Genomic DNA, 14637 nt, shown 5'->3' on the forward strand with positions numbered 1-14637 from the left:
AAGAAATATTAACACTGACCAGATTTATAAGATGTGTATTTGGTGCATGATTAGAAATACTTAAGATTCAAAGATCAGTATTTTCAGTACCCAATCCTTCCTTTCAATTTTCCTGTTGCCCCCAATGACTTATTAAAGTTTTGAATGAAATAGCAGCTATTTATAATTGATGACTGATAAAGCAATAAAAGCTATGCTTCAAAGACTGTGTTCTGTTCTTTAGTAACCACCATTTTTATACCTATTCCATCTAAAATCCCTTTAAACTCAGGAAGGCCACATGTTACCAGATTTATCAGGATGAAGATCTCACAATGTAATTTATCAGTGACAAAATTTTAATGTAATTTTATCTGGACAAAAACAATATCACCACTAATAATCTGCAGATGGCACCAAAATTGGGGAGTGGAAAATAATGAAGAGGACAGGTCACTGATACACAGGATTTGGATTGCTAGGTGAACTTTGCACAAGCCAACATGGATTTTAATATGGCTAAATGTAAATGTATACCTTTATGAACAAAGAATGTAGGTTACACTTTCTTAATTGAACATTATCATAGGAATAATTTTTCAGTGATCCTGAAAAAGGTTTGAATGTTCCAGTGGCTTCCAATGTGACGCTGTGGCCAAAAGAGCTAATGCATAAACAGGAATCTTGAATAGGAGTAAAAAGGTTATTTTACCTCTATATTTGGCACTCGTACCATAGCAGCTATAATACTGCTTCTTCTTCGAGTGCTTGCTTATGTCCATTCCAGTAGATGTGTGCGCACCACGTACACGTCTGCCGGAACTTTTTACCCTTAGCAGTACCCGTTGGGCCAGTCAGGGAGTCCCCTAGAGTGGCACTAGTGTAGCCGCACATATATGCCCCTGGTGGCCCCAACTCCCCTCAGTTCCTTCTTACCGCCCGTGACGATGGACTGGAACACTGGTCTTGCTCTGCGAGACTGCCCTTGATGTTAGCTATCTCTTGTGTAAATAGTTGTTCTCTTAAGTGTAGTTCTTTGTTATTCATAGTTAGGTGTTAGTGTTACTCTCTCCTCCCCCGTGTGAGGGAAGGAGGGATGCCGGGGTCCCAGAGCTGATGCTGCTCCAAATTTATGCCCCACGGGGACCCTCACAAGGACTGTTTAAAGTGCTTGGGTGAGAGACATCTTACAGACTCCTGTAAGATTTGTACGTTTTTCAAGCCCCGGACCAAGAAGGAGCATGACTGGAGACACAAACTGTTATTGATGGAGTCAGTGCTCCAAACCCAGGCACTGGCGGCATCATCAGTGCGGACCACACTGGGGTCAGTGCGGGAGTCTGGGCACCAGAGGAAGCACACCTTGCCACGGGAGCACCAGTCGGCACCACGGCACCGGTCCCACTCTCCAGACCCACAGGCGAATAAGAGGGTGCACAGAGACAGGTCGCCCTTGTGTGCAAGGAAAGAGGTGCGCCAACAGAGGGGGCACCCAAGCCCTCCCACACCGGAGAGGAGCCACTGGAGGCTGACTCCCTGGACCTGTCTGTGGAGGAGGCCTGACCACCGCTGACGCCAGAGATGTTCCTGGCAGCTCAAGAGCTGATAGAGCTCACAGCGTCCCCGGGATCGGCACCGGGGGAAGCGGAAGCCCATCCCAGATGGGAGACACAAGCGGCACAGTCAACAGCGGCACTGGGTGTGTTGGTGCCTCCCCATCAGGCACCGCACCACTCAGCACCACATGCCTTCACGCCAATTCTGCCTCAGTCAGCACCGGCACCGCCCATACCAGCACCACTTACCCCAGCAGCGGTACTGCCGCCGCCCGCACCACTAGCACCAGTACCACTCATGGCTCAGGTACCGTGTTTGCAGCCACAGGAGATTAAGGTCATGCCCCTGCTGACACACTGTGGCAAGCCAGCGGCTATGACGCATCATATTCACCAGGAGGGGCAGGAATGGCCGACGGCACCACCACGGTTGGCCTCCGACTACTCCTCCGAATCATAGGTGGAGTCTCTCTCCTCTAGGGCCTCCTCAAGATGCTCAGGCAGGTCACGGAGGGATAGTCCCTGGCACCGTTCCAGATCACAGCACGGCTCGACCTCCCATCACAGGGACCAGACCCATCACCCAAGGGAAGTGCAGACTTGGCCGCCACAGTGGCCTTTCTGGACCCCATGGGCATACCACCAGAACCAGGGACAGGACTAAATGAGGTTGGGGTCGGTTAGTTCTTCCTCTTGCTCAGGGCGCAGGACAGCTCCCTCCACCACCTCGCTGTTTAGGGACCTGGGGTAAGAGGGCAGAGCTTCCCCACCAGGTATGGCTGGAGTAGGGGCTCCCCCACAGCAGATGCCGGTGCCGGCTCAGTCTGTCACGCAGACTTTGCCACAGCACCCGCAGGACTCCAGGGACGTGCTCCTCCAGGGTCAACAGGAGGCTCGGGATTTGTCCTCCTCCCCGCCAGATGAGGCCTTGGGGGACCCATCCCAAGCTATGCCAACCATGGACATGAGGGCCCATCAGGATATCCTGAGAATAATGGCCCAGAATCTGGGGGTACATGCCGAGGAGGTCAAGGAAGAAGAGGACCTTGTCGTAGACATTATTACGGCAGATGGGTCAACCAAGATCGCCCTCCCGTTGAATAAGACGGTGGCAAAAATTACCAAAACCCTCTGGCAAACCCCAGGGTCCATACATCTGATGCAGAAAGGGGTTGAGAGGAGGTACTTTGTCCCCCAGGAGGGCCATGAACACCTGTTCTGCCACCCACCACTGGGATCGGCGGTGGTGCAGGCAGCCTGTCAGAGGGAGAGACAGGGACAGCTGGGGCCCATGCCCATGCCCATGAGCAAAGAGCCCAAGCAGTTCGACCTACTGGGCAGGAAGGCGTACGCGACGGCAGGCCTGCAATTGAGAATAGCCAATCAGCAGGTTATGCTCAGCAGGTACGCCTATAACTCCTGGGTGGCCGCTGATAAGTTCAAGGCTCTCTTGCCCCTGGATATCCAGCAAGAGTTTGCGGCTCTGACTGAGGAAGGCAGAGTGGTCTCCAGGTTGGCCCTCCAAATGGCCCTGGATGCGGCCGACTCGGCAGCGTGGGCTATGGCTATGGCTACAGGCATAGTCATGTGCCAGAGTTCCTGGCTCCAGGTTTCTGGAATCCCCCCGGAAGTGCAGACTACTCTGCAAGACTTGCCCTTCGAGGGGACTAGCCTATTCTCAGAGCAGATGGACAGTAGGCTCCATAGCTTAAAGGATTCAAGGGAGACCCTGAAATCCTTGGGTCTTTACACCCCGGCCCCATGGGGGGGAGGGACAGAGGGGCTTTAGTCAAGGGGCCAGGTTTGACAGCAGGCATAGATCCCAGGGTGGTAACAACAGGAATGCTAGGAGATGCTTGAGGTCGGGCTCTGACTACAACCAGGGATCGCTGCATAAGCCCCAGGGCCCTAGGTCGGGGGTTTGATGGTACACATGAGGACGGCACCCCAGTCAACGCCCTAGATCGACCCTTTGCGGACAGATTATTCCCTTTCCACCATGCTTGGGCAGCTATCATGTCGGACGGGTGGGTCCTAGAGGTGGTGGCAAGGGGATATTCTATCCCATTCTTGTCCCTCTCTTCCCCATCCCCTCCTTCCCTGTCCCTTTTCAGGGACCCCTCTCACAAGCACCATCTTCGGCAAGGGGTTGCCGCGCTCCTATCTTCAGGGGCAGTGGAAGAGGTCCAGATAGCCTTCAGGGGGAAGGGGTTCTATTCCCACTACTTCCTGATAACAAAGGCAAAGGGTGGCCTTCATCCCATTCTGGACCTCAGGAGGTTGAACGCCTTCATAAGGAAAGCAAAGTTCAGGATGGTGACATTGGCCTCCATTATCCCGTCACTGGGTCTGGGAGCCTGGTATGCCACCCTCGACCTTTGGGATGCCTATTTCCATATTTCCATTTCCCCTCGCCACAGAAGGTTCCCAAGATTTGTGGTAGGGGAGGATCATTACCAATTTGCAGTGCTCCCCGTCGGCCTGTCCACAGTCCCAAGAGTATTTACAAAATGTATGGTGGTGGTGGTAGCCCTCTTGAGAAGGAAAGGGGTCCATGTCTACCCTTACCTGGACGACTGGCTCATCAGGGGCCGGTCGAGGGACCAGGCTCAACAGTACTTAGCCCTGGCCAGACGGACTTTCGAGTGGCTAGGGCTCTGGCTAAACGAGAAAAAGTCAACACTTGTCCCTACTCAGGTCATCGAGTCTGTGCAGGCGAGGCTAAACGCCACGGCAGGGAGGGCCTGCCTCCCGGGCCCCAGGTTCTAGGCAATACAAGCGATGGTCCAGGAACTTTGGGCCACCCCTATGACCACAGTGAGATGGTGCCTGAAGCTTCTGGGGCACATGGCAGCCCGTATATATATGCTGAGGCATGCCAGGCGCCAGCTTCGACCACTCGTCTTGGCTGTTGAGTATTTACAGACCGGCTTGAGACCACATGGACATGGTGGTTACCATCCCATCAGCAGTTCTGTCAGCGCTGGACTGGTGGACGAGAGACAGCAAGGTGTGCAGCGGGGTTCCGTTCACACCTCCCCTCCCCACGGTGCAGCTGGGAACAGACTCCTCGGATGCAGGTTGGGGAGCCCACCTGAACAATTTGAGGACTCAAGATATGTGGTCTGAGGTGGAGAGCTGGCTGCATATCAATGTCAGGGAACTGCAAGCAGCTTGCGTGCATAGTGTTTCTCCCCCATTTGGGAGGCCACTGTGTTTCGGTTCAGATAGACAACACAGCCGCCATGTACTATATCAGCAGACAGGATGGTGCTCGTTCCTCTCCCCTCTGCCAGGAGGCAATAGCCCTTTGGGATCTCTGTGTAGTGCATGAGAGCTACATGCAGGCGACGTACCTGCTGGGGGTGCATAACACCTTGGTGGATCAGCTCAGCAGACCGTTCGCGGCCCACGAGTGGTCCCTCAAGGAGGAGGTGGTCCGCTCTCTCCTCCTCAGGTGGGGCACTCTCCTCCTTGATCTGTTTGCCTCGAACAGCAACAAGAAGTGCCTCAGGTTCTAGTCCTTCAGAAGGATGGGATGGGGGTCAATGAGGGACGCCCTGATAAGGTGGTGGCCAAGGCACCTCATGTACGCTTTCCCTCCCTTTCCCCGATCCATGAGGTCCTTCTAAGAGTCAGGAGGTTCGGGTCAATCCTCATTGCTCCAGCGTGGCTCCATCAACACTGGCACACAACCCTCAGGAGCCTCCTGGTGGAGGACCCCATCCTCCTTCCACAACTCCCGAACCTGCTGACGTGGGACATTAGCCAAGGGTTTCTCTGTCACCCGGACCTGCTCTCCCTGCACCTAACAGCCTGGAAGATCAGTGGTTTAGGAGGGAGGAGCTCCTCTGCTCAGACCAGGTAAAAAAGGTTCTGATGGAGAGCAGGAAGCCATCCACCATGGCCACATACAGGGCCAAAGTTCTCATGCTGGGCCATTGAGCAAGGGGTGGACCCGTCTTCGGCCCCCACCCTGAATATACTGGAATATCTCCTTGACCTTAGGCAACAGGGGTTATTGCGCTTCTCAGTTAGGGTGTACCTGGCGGCTATTGTGGCCTTTCATCCTGGGGAAGACGGACACTCGGTATTTGCCCTACCTATAGTTAAGAGGTTCCTGAAGGGGCCGGACAAACTATACCCTCAGGTTAGGCAACCCATTCCCCAATGGGACCTGAACCTGGTGCTTCACGGGCTGATGGGGGCCCTGTTTGAGCCGCTCGCTACCTGTTCCCTGTCTCACCTATCCTGGAAGGTGGCGTTCCTGGTAGCAATTACCTCGGCTAGGAGGGTCTCAGAGCTGTGGACTCTGTCCTTGGAACTACTGTATACGGTGTTCTCTAGAGACAAGGTGACCCTACATCCACACCCAGCTTTCCTGCACAAAGTGGTGTCTCCGTTTCACATATCACAGGAAATCTACCTCCTGGTATTCTATCCGAAACCTCACGCAGCAGGGAGAGAGCAGGCACTGCACATGCTAGATGGCAGGAGAGCACTGGCATTTTATTTGAATAGGACAAGAGAATTCCGTAAATCCACACAGATCTTTGTCTCAATAGCAGAGAGAATGAAGGGCTCCCCGGTGCCAGCGCAATGTCTCTCCTTGTGGATTACCGCATGCATTAGAGCATGCTATGAGCTGAAAGGGCAATCAGTACCTCACGTTACTGCCCACTCAATCAGAGCTTGGGCATCATCCACAGCATTTTTAGTCCAGGTGCCAATCCTAGATATATGTAGGGTGGCCACGTGGTCATCTGTACAAACATTCACCACGCATTACACGGTCTTGCAGCAGGCTAGGCATGATGTGGCTGTGGGTATGGCTTTGTTGCAATCTGTCTCGATCTAGACTTCCGACCTCACCTCCATGGTAATGGCTTGGGAATCACCTACTGGAATGGACATAAGCAAGCACTCGAAGAAGAAAAGACGGTTACTTATCTTTTAACTGTTGTTCTTCGAGATGTGTTGCTTATGTCCATTCCAATCCCACCCGCCTCCCCTTCGTTGGATTGTCTGGCAAGAAGCAACTAAGAGGGGTTGGGGCCAGCAGGGGCATATATGTGCGGCTATGTCAGCACCACTCTAGGGGGCTCCCTGACTGGCCCAATGGGTACTGCTGAGGGTAAAAAAAGTTCTGGAAGACATGCACACGGTACACACACACCTACTGGAATGGACATAAGCAACCCACCTCGAAGAACAACAGTTACAAGGTAAGTAACTGTCTTTTTCAGTTCTGGTGTCCACAATTCAAGAAAGATGTTGAGAAATTGGAAAGAGGTCAGAGAAGAGCCAGAAAAATGATTAAAGGACTAGAAAACATGGCTTATAGTGATACACTAAATATATTGAGCTCTTTGGATAAAACGAAGGGTGAGGGATGACTTGATTATAGTCTACAAGTACTTATAGGGAGAACATATATTTAGAAATGGGCTCTTCAACTCAGCAGTGAAAGGCATAAGATACATGAGATTAAACTTAAAACTAGACAAATTCAGGGTGGAAATAAAGTTTACATTTTTAATTACAAGAAATAATTAACCATTGAAACAATTTATGAAAGATATTAGTGGATATCTATCAATTGCTGACAGTTTTCCCATGAAGACTAGATTTTTTTTCTACAAGATATGCTGTAGGAATTATTTGGGGGCAGTTCTAGGGCCTAAGTTATACAAGAGGTCAGACAAAATGTTCATAACGGTCCCTTCTGGCCTTGGAATCCAAGACTCTGAATAAAGAAATTCCCATAGATTTGTTGCAAAAGTCAACCATGAAGTACCTCTGTAGAAGATGCAAGGATATGCTAGCAATAGACTTCAGTGCCTTCTCCATTTTTTAGTTTTTCTCCCATTGCCAAGGTGCTGACACAGAGGCACAGCTAAACAAGGCAAACTGGATTCTCCTAGTTCCTGAAAGAACGTACTTTCTCAAGACTTGGGCTCTTCCTCAAAATCCCATGTAGCAGGGTCCACTCCACTATCATCTGTGGCAATATCTCAGGATGAATTAAGTTTGAAGGTCAAAAGCTGTATGGCTAATGCCCTTCCTAAATCGCCAACACAAGTAACTACCGATCAGCACAACTGAGCCTGCCCTTTATGACATGCTGAGAGGAATATTTCCTCTGAGTTACAAATACCTTATTTTATAATCTTCAATGCAGCCTATCATAAAATTAGTCTCTTACTACCTTAAAGAGACAGACCATTTATTTAATACTATGATGGGATATAGCACCTTGAAATATTTGTTATCTCATTCTTATTAAGGCATGTTCAAAAAGCAGTTGACAATTTCATATTCTGCAAAGATTTCTCCATTTTGGTAGTGAAACATGTTGCTCAAATACTCTGCTACTTTTCATTACAAACTATGGTGACTATTCATTTGAACTTTCATTTTAGGTGGCATGGTTAGGAGCCATTACTTCAAACAAAGGCAAGGACAAATTGCAGCCTCTATTGCAGTTTGTTTCATTATCTTTTGCCTTGGACTAGTGGTTCTGAGGACATTATTCAGCTTATCTTGAAAGAAAAATTCTAGCTTTCATACCGCCCTGCGTCTTTCATTTTTACATGGGAAGAATAAGCACATTTGTACCAAAAATGCAAAGCAGAGGGCCAATTTCTCAGTAATCATTCAGTTTTCTCTGAATCACACTTCCAAGAGGTATTCCATCAGTTACCCACAAAGGCAGGGGATATCCTACTTTCTGAGGACAACAGGAAGTAGTTTCTGTAAGAGACTCTTATTCCTGTAAACAGATTTCTTCGCTCAGAGCTGTCACTTAGAAGTTCATCATCTCTAGAAGCCATTATTGGGTAAGACTTCAGTGCACCCACTGATAGGACTTTCACTCAAGACTTTCTAAGACTGTAAATTTAATAATCTAGTATATGACAAACAACAAAGCAAGGAAGTATATGTTTTCTCCTCTCAAAAGCAGCTCCTTACCAGTACTGTTGCTAATCGGTATGGATTACTGGAACGACAACAAAAAAAGGCGTTCTTTCTTATTAAGAAGTTTGTTTCTGAGTAGCTACACAAATCTAGATATTTGCTACATTATTTTTAATCTTTTATTCTTAACCAGTTCAGCATTGTGTTAATTCTAGAACAGTCATTCTGGTTAATGGGAGAACATTCTTAAGGTACAAGAATGCTTTCTGATTTTCCTGTCTGCCAGTCACCCTACGGAGGATGACAACCCACAAGTTTGGATTACAGGAGCTACTCTCTCAGCAATCCTTTCCATAGTTTGGAGAATATTCCTTTTTGATTATTGTTTGGAAAAGTCTTTCCAAAATTTTCATTTTAAATATATACAACAGATGGATAAAAAAATCAAAACATAATCTTAGAGGTTTAACTAGAAACTTTCAGGGAAAGCTCATCAGGCAAGCACAAGAAACAATGGGATTTTGCTTTGTACTGGCTACATTCCCTTGCTTTTTTCCTCCTCATTTGGAGTTCACCAAGAAGGTCTTAGTCCAAAGATGTATTACTGTATAGAAATAATTTAAATGGTTTGTTCAGCTAATACTCACAAACAGTCATTAAGAATCTTACATTATATAAAACAAAACTTAAGTCAATGATGTCTGAACTGAGCTTACCTGTGATAAGAGCATCTGGTCTTGACTGTTCTTTTCTCCATGCTGGTACAAACACTGTAACATCTTTGTGGCCTCTTTCCAAAAACCAGTCTACTGCCAATTTTATTCCCCGACAAGAAAATACTTCTTTGTTTCCATGGCTGAAACAGATATCACACAAACACTTAATTTCCTGTTTTACAACCATTACTTTCCATGTGATCATGAATCAAGCAGAGCATAGCAAACACAGCTGATTATTCTTAGTAATGTTATTAACTTAATCCAGGATTTCTGTTAGCAATGAAGGTCAATCTGAATTCACTTCCAAACACCGCCTGTTTCCAAGAAAGGGCACAAAGAAAGACAGAAGGACGTCTGTCAAACCAAATGAATGTTTATTATGCTTGCAATATATATTTAAATAAACATGGTGTGAATTATAAAGGGAAAGACAAATCTTTATTTCAACTACATGTGGAAAGACAGTACACAAAGTTTTTAAAAGATTTTATTTCTGTTATACACACATTTATCTTTTTCATTTGTACTGTTTTAAAGTACATTTCCAGCCGTCTAAAACAGTGGTATGAGTACCTTTAGAGGTACTCGAAAGAAGTACATCAACACAACTGAAATTTGGAGAAAACTGAATGTGTGTTTTAAGTTTTACAGCGTTTTATTATTTTTGTACTTTTTACACCCAAAATTTTCATTGCCCAGCTGGCTACAATTAAGTTGTTTAAACAAATGTGTTGCAAAGGTAGAAAAAAAAATGTGTGTGTCTTAAACTGTAGGTACTGGGGGTACTTATAATTTTTAAGGGGTCCTTTATAAAAAAAGGTTAAGAAACACTGCTCTAAAATACTATAGTCTTTACCCACAGAGTTACTTTGGGGAAGGTTGGGAAATAAATGCAGAGAGGGAGGGAAATGGTAAAACACTGGCAGAAACGAGGGGAAAGGGAGAAAACAGGGTCTCCCACTGGCTGTTGTATAGTGAGAAGCTAGTGTCTCAGGCGAACGGCTTGAGCAAATGGCTAGCTGATTGGCTAGTGTCTCAAGATGGAGTACTGAGCCCCACTCCCCCAAGCCACGTCTCTACATATGGGCAACACAGGAATGAGGTGTAATCCATACTAGTACGTGGGAATGCTAGTGTAAAGAATTACAGAATCATAGAACACTAGAACTGGTAGGGACCTCGAGAGATCATTGAGTCCAGTCCCCTGCCCTCACAGCAGGACCAAGCACCATCCAGATAATCCCTGACAGGTGTCTGTCTAACCTGCTCTTAAATATCTCCAGTGATGGAGATTCCACAACCCCCCCCAGGCAATTTATTCCAGTGTTTAACCACCCTGACAGTTAGGAAGTTTTCCCTAATGTCCAACCTAAACCTCCCTTGCTGCAATTTAAGCCCACTGCTTCTTGTCCTATCCTCAGAAGCCAAGGGGAACAATTTTTCTATCTCCTCTTTGTAACACTATTTTAGATACTTGAAAACTGCTTCTTTCAGTCTCTTTCCTCAAAACTCATGATTTCTAGGCCTTTTATCATTTTTGTTGCTCTTCTTTGGACCTTCTCCATTTTTTCCCACATCTTTCTTGAAATGGGGTGCCCAGAACTGGACACCATACGCCAACTGAGACCTAATCAGCACAGAGTAGAGCGGAAGAATGACTTCTTGTGTCTTGCTCACAACATTCCTGTTAATGCATTCCAGCATCATGTTTGCTTTTTTTGCGTCACACTGCTGACTCATATTTAGCTTGTGGTCCACTATGACCCCTAGATCCCTTTCTGCAGTACTCCTTCCTAGACAATCACTTCCCATTCTGTGTGAGACTGATTGTTCCTTCCTAAGTGAAGTACTTTGCATTTGTCCTTTTTAAACTTCATCCTATATTCCTCAGATCACTTCTCTAGCTTTGAATTATGACCCTATCCACTTGCAACTTCTCCCAGCTTGGTATCATCTGCAAACTTAATAATCATACTCTCTATGCCAGTGGTCTCCAACCTTTTTACACCCAAGATCACTTTTTAAATGACAGACCAAGCCAAAATCTACCGCTCCGCCCCTTCCTTGAAGCCTTGCCCTCTCTATTCTCCTCCTGTCCATCACTAGCTATCCCCAATCCTTATACTGTTGCTTTTTTTTTTCCTTTTCAATTCTTCTATAGGAAGAGGTTTTTCCAACATTTGGTCCAGTCTAGACAGGCCACATGTCAGAAAACCCCTTCTTTTGGAAGCCCCCTTATTCCTCATGGAAAGAGGAATATAGAGATTACCGAAAGAGAACGTTTGCTCTTCCACTAAAAAAAGGGGAAGAACAAACGCATCCCTGGATGCAGAAGAGTATGTCTGAGATATCTCCGGAATCCTGAAAAACTCCTGCAGTCTATCTGTACCCTAGCTGGGTTGAGACAGGATGTGTAGGCTCTGGGGTGGGAATGAGGGATTTGGGTGTGCGAAGGTGTGATGTAGTGTTGGTACCTTGCTGGTTGGTGGGCTGTTGGTGACCTCCGCTGGCGGCTGTTTGTAGCACGGCCCAGCAGGACAGGGGATGAGTCATTATGCAAGGGGCTCCCAATCTGTCCGACCAGTTGGCTCCCAGGGAGAGACAAAGGAAGCAGTGGGAGGCCAAGCCCTGGCTGGGGGGTAGGGCTGGAAGGGACTTTTTAGTTTCTGTCTGGTATCATGGAGGAAGCAGTCTAAGCAACGGGCTGAGATTTAGGGGCCCAGTCTCCCCCATCTCAAGGGGGGCTGAGGCATCCTAGGCCTGCCCTGTAACCAGCTTACATCTATGCTGTGCTGTATCCTGGAGAAGCAATAAACTCCCTCTATTTTACTGGCTGGCGGAGTCTGTTTGTGCCACTACGGGGGTGCAGGAGGCGGGGGAACCCTGACACACTGCCACAGAAGGGGTGAGAGGTGCAAGCTCTGGGAGGAAATCTGGATGCAGGAGGAGGTGGAGAAGGGGACGCTGGCTCAGGGAGGGAGCTCCAGGCCGGGCAGTGTTGGGGTACTAAGCAAGCCACAGGCTTGTGGAGGTAAGGGTGCAGGAATTTGGGTTGGGGTACGTGAGGGGCTCAGAACAGGGGGTTCCAGTGTATGATAGGCTCAGATCTAGGGTCTGAGGGCAGGGGGAGTGCAGAAGAGGTTGTGGCCAGATGGGGGCTTGGCCCCAATTGGGGGTTTGTTGGCCAGGCTTCATTTTTAAATAAAATTCTATGTCAAACACAAAAAGTTTCTGTATTATCTTTATTTATGAGAAGGGCAGGGAACCTGTCTTGAGTCAGGAGTCATGGATACACAGAAAAATCAGCTAGGAGCAGGGGACATGGTCCTGGGGAAGGGTGCTAGTGGGTGCTGGGGCATGAAACAGGGTGCCAGTGGGGGCAGGGTTCTGCAGCTGGGGGCAGGGTAGAGAAAACAGGGTGCCAGGAGGACAGGTTTCTGCAGCAGGGGGCAGGGTGCCGGGGGGCAACAGGTTTCTTCAGCAGGGGGCCAGGTTTCTGCAGTAGGAGGGCAGGGGGACAGGTTTCTGCGGCAGGGGGAAGGGAGGACAGAGTTTTGTGGCTGGGGGCAGGGAAGAGGGAACAGGGGGGCAGGAGGGCGGGGACAAGGTTCTGCAGCAGGGGACAAGGTTTGGGGGCAGGGGAGAGGGAACAGGGTTTGGGGGCAGGGTGCCAGTGGGGGCAGGGAGTCCCCTACACCAGCCTCGGAGGGAAGCCTCCGTTGCGCACTCCCTCTGGGGCCGACCCCTTCCCCAGTGGAGGAAGAAAGCCCCGTCGTGCGCCTCTGCCGGACCTGACTCCCCCCTCCCGCCAAGCAGGGAAGCCTCCATTGCGCACTCCCTCTGGGGCCGACCCCCACTCCTACGGAGGAAGGAAGCCCCGTCGCACGCCTCCGCAGGGGGAGAGGGAGGAGTTAGGTCCGGCGGAGCAGGGAGGCCTTCGTTCTGTGCCCCCTCTAGGCCTGACTCCCCCCTCCCTCAGAGAAGGGAAGTCCCAGCGCGCGCCTGTGGAGACTTACCCGGTAAGTTCCCGGAACGCCAGGGAGCTGGGGCAAGGAAGCAGCTAGCGCATTTCCGGAACCTTCCGTCTACCCCACGGGAATCTGCCACTACCTCCATTGTTGCTCGAGGTAGGTAGTGGGGCTTCTTGGAAGTGGGGAGAAATGGGGGGCCCAGAACGCCTCCCAATCAACTGGTCGAGGCCTTGGGATCAACCAGTCGATCGCGATCGACTGGTTGGTGACCACGGCTCTATGCCATCATCTAAATAACTGATAAAGATATTGAACAGAACCAGTCCCAAAACATATCCCTATGGACAGGGCTCGACAAACAATGCAATCTACTCGCCACAGGCGAGTAGATTACAACCCAGAAGAGCTGGGTTCGGGAGATCTGCGCATGGGCAGAATGATCTGCGCATGTGCAGATCGCCGGACAGTGCGGCTAGTGAGCGGGGCTCGCTGCTGTTTGGTGAGCCCTGCCTATGGAAATCCACTTATTATGCCCTTCCAGCATGACTGTGAATCGTTAATAACTACTCTAGGAGAACAGTTATCCAGCAAGTCATGCACCGACCTTTTAGTAGCCCTATTTATGTTGTATTTCCCTATAGCCACAAGAGTTGTCAGCAGAGACCTGATCTGTGACCTTTCACACTAAAAGAAAAAAAGTGCAGTTTGATTTATTATTGTTAGAGCCAGACAGACTCTCACCCTAAACCAGTGTATTAGAGAGTCATTTTTTGTTCACATTGACACTCATGTATCCCCATTACAGATTGAGAAGTGTGAATCCTCTCAATACCTCTTTCCTACTTTTAACTTCAGAAGTTTTCACCTGGAATGCTGGACTTAAGTCTGATTATGTAGCCTGATGTGCTTTATGGCCTTGGATACTGAAGTCTATGAAATAATAAACATACTGCTATTGTGACATGCACAATATCCAACTATAACAGTCTATTTAAAAGGAAATACTGTAGATTACACTTATTCTTGATTCTAATTGGCCAAAAGAGAACGTGGCTTGTTAAAATTCTTTAGAACTCTCCAGAAATGGTAAATGGATAAATATGTATACCCATGATTTAAAGACATACACCAGCAGTATGTCCAGTTATCACATCTTCCAATGAGATGCAGTCACATCTCAAATGTTCAGGATAGTTGTGCGTAGGCCACACTTGGATGGGAGACAAATGAAGTTCCATGGCCTAGGACACAGAACAATGGACGGGGATTCAGGAATTCAGTGGCAGACCCAGGAATAAAACCCAGGGTCACCTTAGGTAAGTCATTCCTTGCTTTCTCTGCCTCATTTTCCCTATATGTAAACTGGGGATGACGACACGGACATCATTTTGTAAAGCATGATGTAAGAACTAGGCACCATTATGTAGTCCTTAAAAACTCTACACCACTTTTCAAGAAGAGTTGTGTGTATTCCAGTAACTAGTCTAATTTCCT

General features: G+C 48.3%; 1 protein-coding gene across 7 annotated transcripts in view; it reads right to left on the reverse strand.

Moving 5' to 3' along the window:
- Positions 1-14637, reverse strand: part of ZC3H12C (zinc finger CCCH-type containing 12C) — a 78222-nt gene that overhangs the window by 15177 nt on the left and 48408 nt on the right. For all 7 annotated transcript variants that reach the window (XM_089775634.1, XM_089775637.1, XM_089775631.1 and 4 more), the window contains one exon: positions 9170-9309. In XM_089775634.1, coding sequence (XP_089631760.1) covers positions 9170-9309 — 140 coding nt within the window. The remainder of the gene's footprint in view (positions 1-9169; positions 9310-14637) is intronic.

Source organism: Pelodiscus sinensis, chromosome 1 (genome assembly GCF_052426305.1).
Source record: "Pelodiscus sinensis isolate ZL-2025 chromosome 1, ASM5242630v1, whole genome shotgun sequence".
Lineage (NCBI taxonomy): Eukaryota > Metazoa > Chordata > Testudines > Trionychidae > Pelodiscus > Pelodiscus sinensis.